Source organism: Schistocerca nitens, chromosome 1, assembly GCF_023898315.1.
Source record: "Schistocerca nitens isolate TAMUIC-IGC-003100 chromosome 1, iqSchNite1.1, whole genome shotgun sequence".
In the NCBI taxonomy this organism is placed as follows: Eukaryota; Metazoa; Arthropoda; class Insecta; order Orthoptera; family Acrididae; genus Schistocerca; species Schistocerca nitens.
This window is the reverse complement of record NC_064614.1, coordinates 569,430,342-569,452,594: the sequence shown is the minus strand read 5'-3', so window position 1 is coordinate 569,452,594 and position 22,253 is coordinate 569,430,342. Positions and strand designations below refer to the sequence as shown.

The window sequence follows — 22,253 nt, the reverse complement described above, 5'->3', positions numbered from 1 at the left end:
TTCGAAGAAATGGTATTTGAAGCACCAAAAATGAGGCAAATGCATTGAACCAGGTCATTTCTGCAGCCGAAGAAACAGCATTGTGGAATCATACTTTCACTAGACGACTTAAGCCAACACAGAAAAGTCAAATATCATCTTATAAACATTTCACGGAAAAGTGAGTACTGTCACGAAATATGCTAAATTCAAGTATATAAAAATAGTGAGCATATTTCAACCACAGTTATAGCCATTATGAATGCTGTGTTGTGGTGTCAAATTTTCTTATGGTGAAATGTGTGATGAGACTGCCTTCTGTCCATTGCAGGTGCAAACAACAACTTCTTTCCAGAGAAGGAAGTTGTTATAGTAACTTTCATAGATGATCAGTTCAAAGAATAAAATGTAATTATAGAGACTGCTCTGCTGAAGGAAGACAAAATTTTCTCCATTCCCAACACTTGCTTCTTTGCTGCAGTGTATATGCTGAATGGAGCTTGCTTCCTTCAATCTTTGCACCTATGCTGTTCGTGCTCAAGAAAAAGATAAACACATAGTATACCTTTTCCTCTTTCATATGTTTATAACCACTTTCTTAGATCTACAAATGCAGGAGGAACTGTCAGACTTTATTGAGGTTTGATGTGGCAGTTTGCTAAACTAAGAACATGGGTAATTTGAAGTAATGTATTCAGTATGCTCCTAGAATTGAGGCAAAATCATACATTTGTTTATTATGTGTTATACCAAAAGTTTATTTCTATACTTTTATACAAAATCCAGAAAATCTGAGAAAATAAGTTATACTACAAAGAGTACAACAAAGAATTAAATGAGCTTTTTAACTTTACAAAAGGATAGAACATTATAAGAAACATTTTCACAAACCTGACAACAGTTGGATCAAAGAACCAATCTTGAACTAAAATTACAACATGGCAGACAGTCATTAGAAATGCCGTAAGCTGCAATGACTGTGTCTCAACAGCACCCTCAGCTGAGATGAAATCATGTCGTTTCGTAGGATCCTGTGCAGCTAAACGATCTGCTGCTGCTGGTGATAACATTGGTTGTGTGTCAAGAAGAATAAGACGATCTGGTGTAACAAAGACATCCACTCCAAGTGTGCCCTGTCCACCCAATTCTTGCTGCTGAATACGCTGTGGTGCAAATGGTTTTGATCTAAAGTACGGAAAAAAAGACAGGCAAAATCTATATTCAACACAGTAACAGCACATTGTAGGCACATGTAATCATCTCATATGTTGCTAGGATACCATCATACTATTTTTCAAATAGCCAATCCTGTAGGTATGAATAAACATCCACCTGAACAAGGGAACCCACCCTGCATGCTAGAACTTTGTGGGAACTTACTCTCTCTTTGGTTTCAAAGTGTGAACCATTGCCTAGAAGTTCCTGAGTCTGAGACATCTTACTATATCCGTATGTTATCACTAGTTGCTGTCAGTCTTCAGCCAGCTGCCTAGCACTTCCTCTTAACCTTTACCTGCTTGCCTAAGTGAGGCTAACACAACAAATTAATTGCTTTAACTGACTCCATAGAAAATGCAAAATGGCACAAATGTACCATTTCCTTTAAAGTTAAGTAATCTATGAATTGCTTTCATGATCCCTTCCTCACAACACTGTAACTCCAACAGTGAGGCTCACCTTGATCAAGACTTCTGATGTCTGAATAACACTATCATTAAGAGGTTAACTGAAACTAAAAAAATCATCATCACATTCCTCTTTCACTATATGGAACCAAATGAAAACTAGAAGTGTTGTTAGCAAGGTGTATAAAGTGTATGTCATGACAAATCTGTACTGCAAGGACCTCTGTTCAATAGCAAACTGCAATGCATCTTCTGATTACCAAAATTTACCATTCCATCCATCTTTTGACTATTTGATAAAAGGGGGGGGGGGTCTTTGGGATCAACATATTGTTTGGAAACATTCATCTGACATTTCATTCTTTTTCATATTTTCTGCAAGATTCTGAAAATCCACTTCATATCTTTGACTTCAAAGAACATTAATTATCCTATAAAATTCCAATTGTTCCTTTTATGAGTAACAAGAACAAATTTTAGTATTTTGCATTATTTGATTCCATTCCAAAATTATGTTAAAAACAAATAATGATAATTTTTCTATATTTTTTATATACTGAATACTGTTTTCTTCATAAATGTTAACTCAGGCTGGCAGTGAAAACATATCACTGATGTTCAGCATCATGGAGTTATAATGTCTTTGTTTAGTTTTTCAAGGGATGGTTTTCAGGCAGTTGTGTTGAATCAAGTCCTGTCAATGACGTGGACTGGAATTTTACTTTTTGGACTGATTGCTGTGAACACTGTGTGTAACATGAATGTCAATTTTTTACAATCCTACAACTATGAAAAGCAATGTCATCATCTGTGAGACCAATGTCTATTAAAAGGGACTCTCCTCCTCAAGTTTACAAAAATTTAAAACAGGAAGTCAGTTGTTGGAAAAGTTGAATAACACAATGAACTATTGTGTCTTTTTAACTGCAAATTAATATCTTCACTGAAACTACACAAACCTGAGACCCCTAAAGAATCATACCCCAAAATACATTTTCACAATGACCTGGGCCACAGATTCTTCAAATGATTGAGACAAGTATTAAAACTGTTTATGGTTAAGATAACAACCATTTTGGAATTTCTATTCTACAATGCCGTTTCCTATCACATACTGTTATACATTCACATGTCAGATAGTTCTGACAAATAAATTCAAAAACTTCGATTATATCATTTTTATATTTTCTTGTTGACTGGACAGTTGGGATGGGGCTGTTAGAATGTCTTCAGCTCAAATACAAATCTCTGATTATTTGGCATAGTGTCAGGTGCTTTCTTTAGAGTGATTTCAGAAATGTACTCTCACCACATACCCTCTAGACTGTGGTCACATGTACTGTGATCACACATACCTCAAACATGACAGAACTTGATTTCATCATTTTACTTAATGATAACAGACTAAGATGGTGTTTCATTCACACACACTGTCTTACAGACACATGTTCTCCACAGATGTCAGATTCTGGTTAAATCATGGGGAAAAATATTTATATTTCTGAAAGAGTTAATTAATGTCACAGGCATCACCTAGCACTGGTTTTCACCACTTTCTACAACAAATGTGTGGGTCAATAGTCATTCTACCCTTGGAAAGCTATCACTTTGTTTTGAAAATACTGCAGTAGCATTCTCTCTTCGTATTATAGTGAAATAACCAGCATCTATTATGTAGTAATGAAGGCAGGAAATATTTTTGAGTTGGCTATTGGCTCATGGGTTATCAATTCAATGCAGAAAAGTAACATTTTCAACCTGACCATCTCAGATTTCTCTCAAACTTGTTGCATCCAGTGAGACAGACAAGAGATGCAAAACTACCAATTTGCAGATGTATATGACAGTTGTGAAGAAAGTTACAGGTCTGCAAAGTTTGGAAATTGTTTAAAATTTACATGTGTCTCTCTCAACATAAGTGACTACAATTCTGGTTCTAATCCACATACAGCAATGAAACTTTTGTCATTGAAAAACTTATAAGTAGAGCTTTACATTAATATGCAACATGGTGGATTTCTAAGAATTTTCACAGTCAACGTCACAGATCTTAACCCTTGATCTCAAGTACTTCAAACAACCTACACTCAATTTTTTCGGAAAAAAAGTATTGTATTGCTCCAATGTGCTACTATAAACATGGTAAACATCAAGATGGCACATCAAAGGCATCCTGCCCAAAAATGTATTTTATCAACACCAGTGCACTATCAAAATCCAAAAGATAGCACAAAAACAAAGAGCACAGGAAAAAAAAATTGTCCACATAAACAATTTGTTCAGGAGAGCAATTTTAAAGTTTGAAACTGGATTTCATGGATACTAATGGACAAAAGTAATGAATACAAAAGTCATTTGGAAGGATATGTAATACACATTAAATTTTATATTAAATGATGTGTTAAATATTTAAATTGTGGTTTTATTGGTATAATATTTAAAGTTATTTCATGCATCACCCAGAAAAAATGTGCTACTTTTATATAGCAGAATAGAAGATACTGCAAGTAAAACTGTTTTTTGTTAAATATTATGGGTCAGATTATTTTGTAATGAAAAACAATCTTTGAAACAATAAAGATACTTCTTGATAAGCAGTTTCTCTTTGCAATTTTAATTTCATGTGATAAAATGCTAAAAGAATAAAGTACAATGTCACTTTGTCCCAACATGCAGTTCTCTGACTAGTGCTAAAAGTTTATATAAAACAATCTAGTTTCTTGTCTGCAATACTCCTTTAAAACCTGGAGGTACTGATACTTTTCTTTTGATGCTGCCACAGGACTCATAAAGACAAATTACTACTACTATTATTATTATTAAACATCATCATCATCAGCAGCAGCAGCAGCAGCAGCACCAAGCAAAATTATTCTAAAATAATATTTTATTGTATTTTTTATGTTTTACCTCTGTAAGCTGGGAATTGATATTCTCCAGGCTGCTGCTCTTGAAGTCTCTGTTGAACTCCCACTACTGATAAAACTCAAGCTCCATTATTAGTTTCTCAGTACTGAATGAGGCGGGGATATTTTTTGTGATGACTATCTCTCTGATGGGCCTTGTTAGGAAAGGACTTTTCCTCAAATATTTCTTCCTCAGAAATCATATCTTGATTACCCACCATAACATCAAAAAACTTAGGTTTACATCAAGCCTCAATCACAATCTCCACCCAGTCCACTGGAATGACTGTTACTGCTTAGGAGTTAATCGGTCCCATATTATTATCACAACTCACAAGAGTGTCTTCTAAAAGTGATGTTACTTTCACTGCCTCCAAAAATTTCAGTTCACTCACAAGACAATTAAGATACCTTGGTACAGTGTAATTCTTGTTCTGTGTTGAACACAAAACACAAAAAACTTCTTAGAGGTTTCACTTCCTTGTGTAATAATTCTGTCACAAAGTGATTTAAAAAGGAAACAACTTGATTGGCCCCTTTTGTTCCAATATCTTGAGTATAAATGTAGTACACTGAAGTTGCATTTGAAAGTTGAATAGTGAGAGAGCAAACAGACAACTGCCTTTTGCAATAGATGTCATTAGTACTTATATTTGGCAAACATGCATTTTTTGGAAGTCAATGCAGATTGCTTCTGTTTATCAGACTTTTGGCTTCTTAAATGAGCGTTTTTCTTTCTGGTATAAAATGTTTCAGCTTTCACTTTGTGTACTTTCTTGTCAATGGCAACCTTTCTAATTTCTTTCAAGATTTGTTTCTTCATGTCATTGTTTAAATTTGAAGATAACATTGCAATCACGACTTTTATCTCAGCATGTCGACCATGTATCATTCCTTGGATACTCCAAAGCTATATTGAATTTGGTGTTGAATGCTGTTCTATGTATTTCTTATGAAATGAAAAAATGGGTATTTTTCATGGAACATTTGAGGCAATCTTTTTCACAGAAAGTTCTTCTGGGAGATAGTTCTTGGTCTTGTCGTTGCTGTAATGACTTTATCTACCCTTAAATGAATGCATGTGATCATGAACTGCCATTCCTACTGCTTCCTTAATTTTCCGTGACCTACTTCAATGCTTACCCCTCCACGTACTGCCCTGCAGGCTTTTCTGCATACAGACTTTGCATGTACGATTTTGTCACCTTTTATTCTTACTCTGCAGTTGAAATTACACTCTTTAAGTTGTGCTTCATCTTTATTATTTCTTGGTCACCATCTGAAGTAAAAGTATTGTAACGAGGCCACTCGGATACAGTGATTGCTCATTCCAGTCTACCATATCACTAAATTTTTGTAGCATGTTTGATCTCTCTTCAGCACATACTACCGCAATACACTTTAACTTACATTGCAGTCTTCTCAAAGTCCATGTGACTGAACCATTAATTTCTTCATGACTGTACTCATTCACCCTTGTACACACCTTTTCCTAACACTGTTGGAATCTGCAGGTCTCTGTCTTCCAACCTAGATGAAGTACTCATCATTCAATGTAAATAACAAACTATTAAAGATGAAATGAATTACTTACAACATCTGCATTACTAAACATAGTGTCTCAAACTAAAGTTCTCACTAGTACCAACATTGCACAGTAAAGAAACATTCTCTGTTCCTTTGCTTCAATATTGTTTGCCAACCCATAAGGAATCTAAAACTCAATACACTACATTAGACAAAATAAATTTATTCCCTGTAGCAGAGACATTAGCACATCCTTTCCCTGCACGCCTATCAAAAAATGGGTTATAGAACATGGGCTATTCATATCGTCAGACTGGCTGATTAACAATTTTAAACAAAACAGAATCCTACATTGCCAGGCATACATACACCATTTTTGAAGGACAAAGCACTTTCTTTTCCTCTACTCTTCAAATATGAAACAAAAATTGTTCAAATATACAATTAAGTAATGTTGCACAGAAATAAGTTTTATATTACTGTAGGGATCGGTTGGTAGGACATGTTTTGAGGCATCAAGGGATCACAAATTTAGCATTGGAGGGCAGTGTGGAGGGTAAAAATCGTAGAGGTAGACCAAGAGATGAATACACTAAGCAGATTCAGAAGGATGTAGGCTGCAGTAGGTACTGGGAGATGAAGAAGATTGCACAGGATAGAGTAGCATGGAGAGCTGCATCAAACCAGTCTCAGGACTGAAGACCACAACAACAACAACAACAACAACAGTGATATTATGAACCATTTACAGTGTAGCTTCAATGAAAGGGCAATAAAAAGTGGCTACATCTTGTTTCACAAGTCTCCAATTAAATCGTTAATATTCACCAGATTGATGCAAGGAGAGAGTATGTCCTTCCAGAAGGTGTCACTCTATTCAGTCTTGTGGGAACGTCACACCTTTCAGTAACATAAGTGACAGGTTTGGCAGAAGAAACAAATTTTGAAGAGGGTCCATCTAGATGCAAGAAGCAGGCCTCCACTTTATCTGGTTCTTCATAAGTTTGTAAGACATATGCTACCTGTCAACCACAGTCATACATACAGGCAACAAGTCCATTTTTGTCTGTTAACAGCACTTCTCTCTACATAGCAATCACTGATTCCCCTCTGCTCACTAAAGAAGCAGAATATGTCTGACTATACCTTTGTTAATATGTATTATAGAATGAAGCTTATGAGTACATGGACTCAGTACTTGTATCCTTGAAATGTTGCTTCTGCTTGACAATATATAAGTCACAATAGAAAACGGATGTATAGTCGAAGACACATGAAAGAGTTCAAGTCTCAGTCCAGCACACAGTTTTAATCTGTCAGGAAGTTTCATATCAGCGCACACTCCACTGCAGAGTGAAAATCTCATTCTGGAAACATCCCCCAGGCTGTGGCTAAGCCATGTCTCCTCAATATCCTTTCTTTCAGGAGTGCAAGTTCTGCAAGGTTCGCAGGAGAGCTTCTGTAAAGTTTGGAAGGTAGGAGACAAGATACTGGCAGAAGTAAAGCTGTGAGGACGGGACGTGAGTCATGCTTGGGTAGCTCAGTCGGTAGAGCACTTGCCAGCGAAAGGCAAAGGGCCCGAGTTCGAGTCTCGGTCCGGCACACAGTTTTAATCTGCCAGGAAGTTTCAACTGTCATTGTGTCAAAATATGGTTTTCATGAGGTCACATGAGCCTGACTAGTGTGGCTGGTCTCTTCATAGCCACTGCACCCACAGCACAGGGTCTTGTACCATGTGCCACAGCAAAATAATGCCATTCAAAATCTTCCTGATGGTAGAACAGATTCATGAAATGTTTTCTGTTTTGTTACCAGGCAGTAATTGCATCCGAAATGTGGTAAATGTACTTTGAATTTAGAAAGTGACATTTTAAAAAACTGATGAAATTGTACTGGAAAGTACACACACACACACACACACACACACACACACACACACACACACACACACACACTGTATAATGAAGAAGGCAATCATATTTCCACATACAACACATGGAGTATTTAATTATTATTTGTGTCTCTGTACTAAGCTACAAATGGGTGGCTTGTAACCTGTGAATTATTCCAGTGAAATAACTGTACTTCATCCTGAGTGGTGAAGGAATAATTCTCTACAAAATCACAGACAACAAACTATTCATTTACTTTGAGTTCTTCTTTAGTGATTTTAAAGATCTGTGACTGCTGCTGAGTGATAAATTAGGGTGATAGGAGCTGCTGTAGACTTAACGCAAACACTTCAATGAAATCGTCTCTTGATTTTGGCATAGTCTCTGGGACTATCCTGCCTGAAACTAACCAACACTTCCCCATAATTTCATCAACACAGTTCATACCAAACAGTTTGAACAGACCATCATCAGTCTTACCAAACTTGTACAATAGGGACATGCGCAGGGATGCTTGTAGCAAATGCTACACAGTACTTATATAACTGTAATATGTGTTCTTCATACTTTATTAGTTCTTTCAGTTTAGATCTTTCAACCCATCATCATAAAATTCTGGTGTGCGACACACAAAAGGCATTTATCCTGTTGGCATAGACAAGAACATGGTACTTTGGCCGCAATTCACAAAATTTTGGGAATCCAATATTAACAGCTGGGTATGTATTTTTTAAATATGCATGCAATTCATTGAACAGTTTTTTCCACATTTCTTACCTGGATTTAGACTTGGTATCACTAAGAACAATAGACAGATACCTACATATTTATGCCACAATGGGAAAAGCACCACTGATATTACATTAACTAGAGGAGAAATAAAAGGAAGTATTCAACCAATATGGCATGACTTCATCATTCCTATACGAAAGCACATTCCAATGAAGATAATAATAAATAACGTCACATCACTGCCAGCAAGAAAGACCCACCAAATCACAAAGAAAAATAGATAAAGGAAATTAACAAACCAGCAAGAACAAATAACACTAATAGAAACTTTAATACAGGAAGGAGACCTTGAAAAAGCAACAGACAAAATAGAAGCCCTCCTAAAAAATTCAGTGATACAAACAAACCAAAAAACAGGGACAGCAAAAAGATGGTTCGATGCTGAATGCTACAGCAAAAGGAACACTGTTCTAAGAACGGTCCACAGATTAAGAAACCAGCATGACGAAATATAGAAACTGTATGCAGAAGAGAGGAGAATCTACAAAAAACTAATAGAAGAGAAGAAAAAAGAATACACAGAAAGAGAGGCAAAAAGAGATGCGGATGAAGCAGAGAAAGACCCACACATAGCAGCAAGACCAAGAAAACTGGCTCATACACCAAATATAGACATGAAGGAATGGGAACACCATTTCAGTAAGATACTGAACAAATGAGGAATCAAAACACCCCCAAAGAAAGAGAAACAACATCAAACTAAGGAAAAAGACAATGTATGGGAACCTCTAAATGAAGAAGATGTAAAAGAAGTAATAAAAGCACTGAAGAACACGAAAGCAGCAGGACCCAAAAATATGTACAATGAACATATAAAAGATGCAAAAGAGGCCCTCCAACAGGTATGGATCAAATTATTCAACAAATGCCTGGAACTTGGAAGAATTCCGACCCAATGGAGACACTTGACAATAAAAGTTCTCTACAAATGTAGAGGAGACCCAACAGACCCAAACAAGTACAGAGGCATAGCCTTGGAAAATACTCAGTTCAAGATGTTTTCAAAGATAATTACACAAAAAATCAAAGCCTGTGTGGACAGTCATCTCACAGAATGACAAATGGGCTTCAGATCTGGAAGATCAACACATACGGCAGTCAGGCTTCTTCTACACAACATCGATGAAGCACTACGAAAGAAACAAATGTTCTACACATTGCTCATAGACTTTACCAAAGCTTTTCACCTACTGGAAAGAGATCTTATAATCCAAAAACTGGAAGTAGATAGCATATGGGCAGGAATAATTAAGTCAATTCTCGAATACAACTTAATCAGAATATCAGACAACCTCTCTTTTTCTAACCTCATTCTGCAATCGAACGGAATCTTACAGGGTGGCCCAATGAGCCCTTTGCTGTACATTCTTGCCACTGAAGAAGTACTGCGAACTGGAGAAAATGAAGAAGATGTACACGTATATGCATACGCTGATGACATAGCCGTAGGTTCAACAGATATGCAGAAGCTGCAGAAAATCATTGAGAAAATAGACAAGTGGTGCAGTGAACACAAACTACACATAAACATAACAAAGACAGAAATGGTGATTTTCAGAAAAGGATGCAAAACACCCAAGAATGCATAAATCAACATCAGAGGACAAAAAATAAAAATCTCATCAGATTTTAAATGCCTAGGGGTGACATTGCAACCAACAGCCAAATGCTTCACAAACACATACAACAGAACGTGCAGCCCAAGCAATAATAGCAATACAGGACATCAAAAACATCCGCCTACTCAGTCTAGAAATGGCCATGAAATTATTCAATGCAAAAATCTTGCCAATCCTGGCCTATGGGTTCGAAGTTATATGGGACCACCTGACAGAAAAAAAATCTCGAAACATTAGAAAAGATAAAATCGACTTATTTACAAAGAGTACTAGGTCTCTCAAATACAACAAGTTCTAGACTAGTGTACCTGCTAGCGAGAGAGACATTGCTAATTGAAGACATCAAACTTTGCTATATGATGCCACACACCAGGGCTTAAAGAAATCAACTGAAGATCATGGAGGACAAATGAGAAAAAGTATGGCCGGAGCTCTATGGCACCGAAGCAATGACAAACCACTCATGGACAGCACCAAACTTCGAACTGCGACATGTCATAACTAGATTTTCTATTCATGACTTTCATCATCTAATTTGCAAAAACAAAACTTATCACAACCCACCACAACATGTGTATGTGACCTGGGTAACGAACCCTGTGAACGATATCACATAGAAATGTGCAGTGAAAGAGTGAAATCGATAAATGAATATGCAAAAATGTAAATGTAAATGTAAAATGTTAAGCAAAGTAACCGTATATAGCTATTTGGCTGCAATTTTATTAAATAAAATAATATATCATGTTCTGCTATTAACTGTTTTGCTCTTTATACCATGTATCATGAAGTGGAAAATTATTTCACAGTTTTCCTTATACTCCAGCTCTTTGGAAGTAATGTCAAAATTCATATTTTGTCACACATACATTCTATGTAGTGAAACTTAATTTCATTTTGGCTATCATTTCTCTGTCTCCAATTCTGACACACTTTTTTTTTTCAGTCATGACCATAAGTGTGCTCCAACACTCAGACTACCTTTTTCAATTTTTGATCTGAGTACTTTTTCTCATACTGAAGCCTGTTTCTCTTCAAAGGAGATTCACCATAAAACCGAAGGCTAGTGCTTAAACAATCCAGTGCAGGTCCAATGCTATTTCATCTTCACTTAACATCTACTCGAGAAGTACCTAGCTGAGGAAACATCTGCAGGGATTGATGGCTTTTGTGATACTTGCTTTCTAAATTTACTGCAATTTTTTTTCCACCTGGCATTACATTAGGACACTTTTTTCACCATTCACTCTTGAACGTTCCTTAAATTCCTATGTAGACATGCATGAGTTTCTCCTTTAAATGGATTGCAATGGTACAGTTCTGACTTGAAATCCAGTTTTTACAAACTCTTGCGGAATACTACACTGCACACAAACAGTGCAGTTTGAGTTAACAAGGAACAGCCATGAAACAAGCTAACAGTATTTTGGTTGAAATAAAAGTATCTCTGATTACCTGTTAACAGCTAGAAATTTTCATCCATTTGTCAGAATATTAACTACTATTATCTGCAGCTCTAAAAAAATGGATACACAACTGCTTACTGCATTTTGTAACTGTAGTAATGCAGACAAAATAAATTTTTGGTCATGATGCCTTTGGGCGTCATCTTGATATTTACCATGTTTACAGTAGCATATTGGAGCAATACAGCACATTCTTACAAAAAAAATTGAAGGTGGGACATTAAGAGATATTCAAGGTCAAAAGTTAAGGTCAGTGACCACAAATGTGGAAATTCTTAGAAACCACCATTTTGCTTATTAATGTAAAACTCTAATCATTAACTTTTCAATGACACAAGTTTCATTGCTGTATATCAATTAGAACCACAATTATAGTCATTTATGTTGAGACAGATGCACATCAATTTCACACAATTTCCAAATTTGCAGAATTGCAACTTTCATCACAATCATCAACTACCTCAGCAAATTGGTAGCTTACTGTCTCTTATCTGGATCACTGGATGCAACAGATTTGAAAGAAATCTGAGATTGTCAGGTTGATTACTACATTAAACTGACAAACAATCACCTTGATACCAAACCCTGAAATAGTGTCACACTCCTGATAAGGAACCAGGAATGGAGCTTTTACTACAGTTATCATGTGACATACAAAAGTATCTCAGGAAGAAAATTATGATCACATTACATCAGCAAGAAGTAGCTCTGAGTTTCAGTTTAAAAACTATTTTGGAAAGTAGCTAGTGTTTTACTTTAACTTATTGTGTACAGAATAAATCAATAAGCCAGCAGACTTACTCAATACATGACTTGCTTTTGGGCCTGCTCAGCAACCTGTAATCCACACTCAACACTTCTTAGGTGCTAAAGAGGTAGCCAGCTGACTTGCTAGCGACACATTCCCATAAGGCAAACCTGACTCAAATGCAATTAGAAGCTGTAAATATTTCAGAAGTTAACATAATCTGGATGAAAACCATTCAATTATAACTAAAGTGGGAGCAACATGTTAATGGACAGTTAAGAGGTTTGCAATGGTTTATACCACATCAGAAGAAGTGGCTTAGCAAAGAAAGAGCAAATTAATTCCTAGTGAGCTACACAAGCACAAGTGAGCACCACAATGATGGGAAAGAGGATTTCACAATGAGGCCTAGAAGATCAAAAGGTTACACCAAGCAAATATCTGAATGCTTTACAAGACACTTCAAATTTTTAGGTTTTAAATCTTTAGTGACTATTAATTCATACTACAGAACCAGCTGATTGGCCACTGTTAAACTGTGGCAAAGCACAAACGTGATCATGCACTTGCTGAAAAAGCTTAATGACTTCAACAGATGCTTCACTACATGGGCCATTTGAATACTCCTTTCCATCACAAGTTTCTCTGGACGATGTAGGTGAAAGTTGTCTCTCCAGCATATCCTGCACTCTCGCAATCCCCCTAGCGTAAATCTCCACTAACTTGTTTACCACTACCTTACCTTACCTTTCCCCATCCACCACTTCTTTCCTCTTGTGCCTATACCAATCCTTTCCCATCCAGATCATGTACTGCCTTCTCCCACCTTTCACCGTTCCCATCCCCCTCTTCCCCTGTGCACCCCCCCCCCCACCTCTCTCTCTCTCTCTCTCTCTCTCTCTCTCTCCCTCCCTCCCTATCACCACCTTCCTTTTCTTTCCTACGCTGTACTCCCTCTCTCTGTCCCTCATATGCTCTACTCTCTGAACTGGACTCCTTTCACCTTGTTGTGCAGCAGCCAAGTGATCTGGAGAAAGACATGCCTCACACTACCTTGCTACTGCCTCCTTGCCTCATGTGTCCTTTTCCCACCAACTCTTCACCTCCATCTACCCAGGCAACTACCTTTGATGTTTGATACCAAACAATCAATCTCTTCCTCCTCATCAGCAGCTTCCCCTCCTTTCCTACCTCCCTCTCCCCCTCCTCCCTCTCTCTATCCCTTATATACTCTTACTCTCTGAACTCCTTTCATTTTGTTGTGCAGCTGCTGAGTCATCTGGGCAAAGACCTGCCTCACCCGACCTTGCATCATGCGTCCTTTCCCACCCGCTCGTCACTTCCATTTACTGAGGTAACAACTTTTGATAATCGACATTCAATAATCAGTCTTGTACATTTAGGTAGCTTGTGTCGTTCTGGGTGTGTAAATGTGTATACTCTTAAGACCAAGAGAGCTAGAAAGTTAAATGTTATCTATTATATGTTTCTGTGTGCCACACACAAGTCCTCTATCAGTAAGTGGTTGCCTTTCCCTTATTTTACACAACTGCTTATGTTAATATTTTACTGAGGTTCCCCATTATAGTGAGACAACTAGTAATTTCATGAATGTGATACATCTAGGACTAGAGTTATTGAATGTGAAAAGTGTATACAAATAATGTAATATAACAATAACACAGTTGGCAAGTTGCTGCCCATTAAAAACAACCGATAAATCATAAAAAAACCAAACAATGGAAAATCCAGGATGGAATGTAACAATATTATGAGAGGAAAGTTGCCACTCACCATATAGCAGAGATGCTGAGTCGCAGATAAGCACAACAAAAAGACTGTCACGAATAAATAAAGCTTTCGGCCAGTAGAGCCTTTGTCAAAAATAAAGGACACACACACACACACACACACACACACACACACACACACACACAAATGCAGTCTCAGACAACTGAAACTGTGAGCAGCAGCACCAGTGCATGATGCGAGTGGCGACTGAGTGGAGCTTATTTGGCGTGCTCAAGACAGACCATTCAGAGCTCCAGACATCGCGGACCTTGCGATGTAGGGCTAATCGGAGGTCTCTTTCCATGAGACCAAGCTCCAGGGGTGGCAAAGAAGTGGCCTGCTTGGCCAACCGATCAGTACGTTCATTTCCTGGAATGCCGATGTGGCCCAGGGTCCACACAAACATCGCTGAACGACCACACTCAGTGAGAGCAAAAACAGCATCTTGAATACCATGCACCAAAGGGTCCCGAGAAAAACACTGATCAAGTGCTTGCAATCCACTCAGGGAGTCACTGCATACGACAAATGACTCCCCAGGGCAGGAGGAAAGGTGAGCGAGTGCATGATAAAGAGCAACCAGCTCAGCAGTGAAAAAACTGCTCCCACAAGGCAGGGAATGCTGCTCAATGTAGTCGCCATGGATGAAAGCAAACCCAGTGCATCTATCGACCACAGAACCATCGGTGTAGACTAGATCTGCATCGCGAAACGAGGCAAGAAGAGCCAGGAATTGTTGACAAAGACTGGCAGGTGGAACAGAAGACTTGGAGTCGCAGGACAAATCTTAGCAAAGCCGCAAAAGAGGGAGGGACCAAGGAGGGGTAGAAGAAGAGGGCAGAAGGATGGAGGAAGGGGAAATGACTCTAGTGACGAGAGAAGGAAATGAACGCAGACCCCTATCGGGAGACCCGACCTACGCCGCTGTCGTGGGGAGGGGAGTGCAGAAGATGGAAAAAGGAGCCTGCGATTTGGGTGGTCGGGCGAGGCATGGACGCAGGCGATGTATAACACAAGCAACTGTTGTCAGCGGAATCGTAGGGGAAGGATTCCAGCTTCCACAAGAAGGCTAGTCACCGGACTAGTGCAGAAGGCACCTGTTGCCAGTCTGACGCCACAATGGAGAATCAGGTCGAGGATCTGCAACATTGAAGGTGCTGCTGAGTCGTATACCACGCTCCCGTAGTCGAGACGGGACTGGACTAAGGCCTTATAGAGCTGTATGAGGGTTGTTCGTGCAGCTGCCCAAACGGTGTGGCTGAGGCAGCGAAGGATGTTGAGGTGCCGCAAGCACCGTTGTTTAAGCTCGCGAAGATGAGGTGTCCAAGTGAGCTGAGCATCAAACAGCATGCCAAGGAAGCAATGCATCTCCTCAATACGAAGGAGTTCACTGGCAAGGTAGAGCTCTGGATGGAGGTGGACCGTTCGACGACGACAGAAATACATCACTCAGGTCTTAGATGCTGAGAACTGAAAACCATGGTTGGATGCCCAAAAATGTGCCTTGCGGATAGCTACCTGCAGCCGCCATTCGGCGACACTGATGCTTGGGGAACTGTAATAAAAACAAAAGTCATCGGCATATAGAGAGGAACAGACTGATGAGCCCACTGCAGCCGCAAGACCATTAATCGCCACCAAAAAGAGGGGAACACTGAGAACCGAGCCCTGTGGGACACCGTTTTCCTGAATATGAGCAGAGCTAAAAGATGTGCTAACTCTAACCCGAAAGGAGCGATTGGAGAGAAAATTCCGTAGAAAAATCAGAAGTGGACCCCGTAAGCCCATTCATGCAGTGTAGCAAGGATATGATGGCGCCAGGTGGTATCGTACGCTTTCCGAAGATCAAAGGAAACAGCAACTAGATGTTCTCGCCGAGTAAAAGCTGTACAAATAGCCGACTCTAGCAAGACTAAATTGTTGATCACTGAGCGGCCCTGACAGAAGCCACCCTGTTGCTGGGCTAGGAGGCCCTGAGCTTCGAGGATCCATATGAGCGCTGACTCACCATCCGTTCCAGGAGTTTGCACATAACGATTGTAAGGCTGATAGGGTGATAGCTATCAACCACCAGCGGATCGGCACCAGGTTTCAGCACTGGGATGGTAACACTATCTTGCCAACGAGTTGGGAAAACGCCCTCCGTCCAGATGCGGTTAAACAGGGCGAGTAATTCACCCTGACAGTGCACCGAGAGATGGCGAAAAAACTGGTTGTGAATTTGGTCTGGGCCTGGAGAGGTATCAGGGCAAGCTGTAAAGGCACTTTGGAACTCCCATTCACTAAACGGGGTGTTTTATCGTTCCCAACGGTGCGTGCGAAATGACAACTGCGTATGCTCAGCCTGCTCTTTAATGGCACGGAATTCTGCGCTGTGGCCTGCTGTCGCGGAAATACGAGTGAAGTACTCTGCCAGATGTTCGGCGATGGCGATTGGGTCAGTGCAAAGTGTACCCCGAAGAGAAAGGCAAGGGACAGACGCATGAGGGCGAAAGCAAAAAATGAGCCGAACCCGCGACCACGCCTGAGATGGGGAGGTGCAAGAATCTTGGTGGCAACGTATCGTTCCCAGCAGTACTATTTGCTCTGCCGGATTAACGGCCGAGCCCGGGCCCGCAGCCGTTTAAAGGCAACCAGATTCTCTAGGGAAGGATGATGCCGGAGTCATTGCAGGACTCACCGGTGGTCCCAAATAGCTTCTGCAATCTCTGGTGTCCACCAAGGGACTGACGTATGCCTTAGGGTACTTGAAGAGCAGGGGACAGTTGCCTCGGCAGCAGAAACAATGGCCATAGTGACCTCGTCCACTGCCAAATCACTGTCACCAGGAAGCGGAGCAATGGCCATAGTAGTTGAGGTGTAGGCTACCCAATCAGCTCCATGAAGAGACCATCGTGGCAGCTGGTCAGAGGGTTGGGAGTCAAGAAGAGAAACCAGAATAGGAAAGTGGTCGCTACCACAGAAGCCATCGTGGACCCTCCCTGAGGTATGGAAGAAAACCTGGGCTACTAAAAGAGAGGTCAATGGCCGAGTATGGGCCATGAGTCAAGCTAAAATATATGGGAGCACCAGTGTTAAGGAGGCAAATGTCCTGCTGTGCCAAGAGAGCCTCAACGTTCCTACCCTGGCCCGAGATCTGGGCCCCACCCCATAAAGGGTGGTGGGCATTAAAGTCCCCCAGAAGGAGGAATGGCGGGGGGAGCTGAGCGAACAAGGCAGCTAGGTCGGCAAGACGGACAACCTCATCTGGCGGAAGGTAGAGGGAACAGATGGTAAGCTCCATTCCTGACTGGATTCTAACAGCCACAGCCACAAGAGCCGTGTGCAGTGGCACTGGGGCACTAGTAACAGTGGCAAGAACATAATCACAGACACAGTCAGACACACTGTCGTATTCTACATGGTTCTTATAGTAACCCCGGTAGCCATGGAGGGAGGGGGTCCGCCTAACAGGAAACCAAGTTTCCTATAGGGCCAGACAAGTGGCACAAAAGCTGTTTCAACACAGCAAGGTGGTGGAAAAAACCACAGCAATTCCACTGAAGGATAATGGTATCCAACTGTGAAGACAAGAAAGAATGTGTGTGCGTGGGGGGGGGGGGGGGGGGGGGTTAGATTATGCCATAGAAGTGCTCACCGCCACCAATTGCGAAGTAGCCTGATCAACTTCCATAGGAGCTGCGGGGCGAGCAACATCTAGCTCCTGAGGGGACGCTAGATGCTCCACATCATCTTCAGGGGCAGTGGTGATCTCCTTTTCTGTCTCTATGTCCTTCTTCTTTTGCTTTTTCTTCTTTTGGTAGGGTCCCATTTGTCCTTCAGTTTATCAGGCTGGGTGGGCTTTTCCGACCCAGTCTCATGGACCGAGGAAGACCTGGAAGCCCTACGGCCCTCAGGTGGTGGCTTTTTCAGCCACTGGGTGACATCTGGAGGGGCAGTAACCGTGGAAGGGAGGGCACCAAGTGATCCCTTCCACGCGAGGGGAGCCGGAGGAGGCAGGCACTTCTCCGGCTCAGAGGTGGGGACTGAAGTCCCCAAAGGAGGAGGGATTGTTACTCCCAATGTTGATAACAGGGGAGCAACAGAAGAGGGTGTTTCCCCAACTACCTGGGGGGCAGAAATAGACGGCCGGGCTGGAGGGTCCACAAAAAGCAGCTGAGCTAGGGGGCTCGTTGCCAGGGATAGCGGCATCGAAGCTGCTGCAGCAAACGTCGAGGAAATGCGCACAGAGTGAAGTCGGTCGTACTTGCGTTTAGCCTCTGTGTAAGTGAGCCTGTCCAAGGTCTTATACTCCATAATCTTCCATTCTTTTTGATAAACCGTGCAGTCTGACGAGCAAGGTGAATGTTTCTGTCCGCAGTTGACACAAACAGGGGGCGGCGAACACGGGACGTTGGGGTGGGAGGCACGTCCACAATCCCGACAGGTAGGGTTGGCGTCACATCTCGATGACATATGCCCAAACCTCCAGCACTTAAAGCAGCGCATGGGAAGAGGGACGTAAGGCTTAACATCACATTGATATATCATCACCTTGACCTTCTCGGGCAGGGTGTCTCCCTCAAAAGCCAAGATGAAGGTGCCGGTGACGACCCTACTATCTTAAGGTCCCCTGAAGACATGTCGTACAAAGTGGACACGGCGGCATTCCAGATTTGCACGGAGCTCGTCGTCAGACTGCAACAACAGGTCACCATGAAATATAAGTCCCTGAACCATATTGAGGCTCTTATGAGGCGTAATGGAGACTGCAACATCACCGAGCTTGTCACAAGCAAGCAATACCCGTGACTGTGCTGGGGATGCTATCTGTATGAGGATTGCTCCAGACCTCATTTTAGACATGCCCTCAACTTCTCCAAACTTGTCCTCTAAGTTTTCCACAAAAAACTGTGGCTTAGTGGTTAGAAATGATCCCATCTCTTCGGCTGCAAACCAGAAATCGAGGAGAATACGTCTCACCAGGTAATTTAGATCGCCGTTCCTCCCCTGGTGTGGACAGGGAAGGGAACGATTGGGAGTCATACTGTAAAGCATTGAACTTTCCTTTCTTAGAGACTCGTGCTTGCGCACTATTCGTATTTCATTTCATGGTGGTCCCACAAGCACCTAGGGGGAGGAATGTCCACCCAGACAGAGCAGTCAGAGCCCTGCTTACCTGGGTAAGCCTAATACAACCGGGGGGCGGCAGGTTCCCCAGAGGTCGCCCACTAGCAACTGTTCTACCTCAACAGCCATGCGTCTCCTCGGTGCGCAGCACACCTTGAGATTGAGGTTTTTTTTATAGAGGTTTATACCATCCTCGCAACCCAGGCAGTTAAGCCAAGATCCCCGGGCTCTGTACCGTACAACGTTCCACCGTTGCGCCCTACGGTGGTTGTTGAAGCAGGCTCAGAGCTTACGGTATTGAGGACTGGTGGCGCTTCCCAGTCCCCAGCTCAGGGACCCCGGGGTCGCCAAGCCCATACCCAGCAACTAAATGCTGAGCCCCCTGAGAGGGTGGGGGTGGGAGGGGGGGGGGGTGAGACAGAGAGAGAGAGAGAGAGAGAGAGAGAGAGAGAGAGAGAGAGAGAGAGCGGGAAAGCAAAGGGAGGGGGAGCTAATGCAGATAAGGACATAGAAGATATATCCTTGATGGACAACACCAGCAACACCTCAGTACTACATTGGCAACTACCTGCCTGTTCCATCAGCACTATTGTTCAACCATACCAGAATACTGCCAATTATAGCTGCCATATTGCAGCTACATTGTTGGCAATATTACTATGGCCACAAATTGCCGAAAAATAAGACCACATAAATGCACCTTTAATGGCTTCATGATGGGTGAGGAGCGGATGTTAAAGTATGTGCTACATGCACTTAGTATAGTACAAACAGAGTTTTGGAGATCCACTATCTGAAGCAGAAACACTATTTTCATCAACAGCCTGTAAGTTCAAGGACATGTTACAAAGGATTAATAATGGGTTGTCAGATCACAAAGTTTTAAACCTGGAAACAAGGTATGAAAGCCTAAAAAATAAACTTATACAAAGAAAAAGACTGCACAGCAACATTATCATACAAACATCTTTAGATTAATTTGTTCGTATACATATTAATCCCACAATATAAAAATTATAGTAAATTCCATAAACTGCTGAAAAATTATTGTCCATTATCTACTAATCACTTCTCGCAAATCTAATCAATAAGTGTTTCATTACAATATGATACGTTAGCTGCAGACAAACTACAATTCTTGATGACAGTGCAAGAAAGAAGTCTTTGTTTTTGCACCACAATTGTGGGTTGGGTTGTTTGGGGGAGGAGACCAGACAGCGAGGTCATCGGTCTCATCGGATTAGGGAAGGACGGGGAAGGAAGTCGGCCGTGCCCTTTGAAAGGAACCATCCCGGCATTTGCCTGGAGCGATTTAGGGAAATCACGGAAAACCTAAATCACGATGGCTGGACGCGGGATTGAACCGTCGTCCTCCCGAATGCGAGTCCAGTGTCTAACCACTGCACCACCTTGCTCGGTGCACCATAATTGTGCTTGAAATCTTTATTATTTGTAAATTATATCTAAAAACAAAGATGATGTGACTTACCAAATGAAGGTGCTGGCAGGTCGACAGACACACAAACAAACACAAACACACACACAAAATTCAAGCTTTCGCAACAAACTGTTGCCTCATCAGGAAAGAGGGAAGGAGAGGGAAAGACGAAAGGATGTGGGTTTTAAGGGAGATGGTAAGGAGTCATTCCAATCCCGGGAGCGGAAAGACTTACCTTAGGGGGAAAAAAGGACGGGTATACACTCGCACACACACACACACATATCCATCCACACATATACAGACACAAGCAGATGTAAATTACAATTACGAAACTCACCACGCTATCAGAATTATTTATTTATGATAAGCAGTCTCGTTGTGATCTTACTTAGTTGCTATCAATGAACTGGAGATCAAATTTTTGGTACACCTTATACATGTTTCCTTGCAAGATATTTATTTATTTATTGCACACTATTATATGGTTCCCAGGCATTTCAGAGCTAAATTAACAATTCTGAGAAAAGGTTATTGGTACTATATTGTAGCATAATGTAAATAAAGTCTCACAGCACATCATGATTAACACATATGAAACTAAATTAACTCTTTTAATAAAAAAAAATCTGTCACCTACTGTCCACCAGCTAACAGCGACATGAGGGTAGATTTACCAACACCCAATGATCCCACAACACCTACAACAAGGAACTCATTATTGCCCTGGTCCAAAAGATATTCCAGTATGGCATCCTGCAGTACTTGCAAATTATCATCCAATAACTTCACGGACCCTCGCATTTCAGGAGGCTGAGATAAAGTATTGCTTATGTCTGAAACAAAAATAGCTTGGCAAATCAGAGACACTAGACAAACTTGTTACACGAAAAAGTGATGCACTTCTAATTCAAAAACATAATTTTATTTCCATAGGTGTTTCAAACTGTTGTGTTTGTAAAAGACAAATTACATCATATGCCATAACAGCAGTAGTAAAGTATTTTATAATACTGAAAGTAAATGAAATATATAATGATCACTCACATCCACACTATATGTTGTTTATCAAGGTAAACTGAAACAACAAATTATTTCTAAGAACTAATATCCTAAATCATGAACCACAGCACCTGTCGTAATAGTTAAGAGATGAATTATGAGAACTTACAATACTGAGTAAAAGCAAGTAATAAATAAAATAAATATTGAAAATCTAAAATGATTTAAAACCAAAACAAGAAAGTTTGATAAAGGCAACAGAAGAACTGTTCTAACTAGGAACACAAGGAAACACATGGCCATAAAACAGGTACAAGTTATTGGGGCACAGACTGACATCCCCAAGAATGTAATGAAAG

General features: G+C 40.9%; 1 protein-coding gene across 2 annotated transcripts in view; it reads right to left on the bottom strand.

The window, feature by feature from the left end:
- LOC126254853 (nonsense-mediated mRNA decay factor SMG9) overlaps positions 1–22,253 on the bottom strand; it is a 127,621-nt gene that overhangs the window by 70,995 nt on the left and 34,373 nt on the right. The window contains exons 4-5 of one of the 2 annotated variants that reach the window (XM_049955344.1): positions 21,533–21,728; positions 871–1,164 (exon numbers count right to left, since the gene is read on the bottom strand). In XM_049955344.1, the coding sequence (XP_049811301.1) occupies positions 871–1,164; positions 21,533–21,728 (490 nt within the window). The remainder of the gene's footprint in view (positions 1–870; positions 1,165–21,532; positions 21,729–22,253) is intronic. The other variant, XM_049955345.1, reaches the window with a different exon arrangement.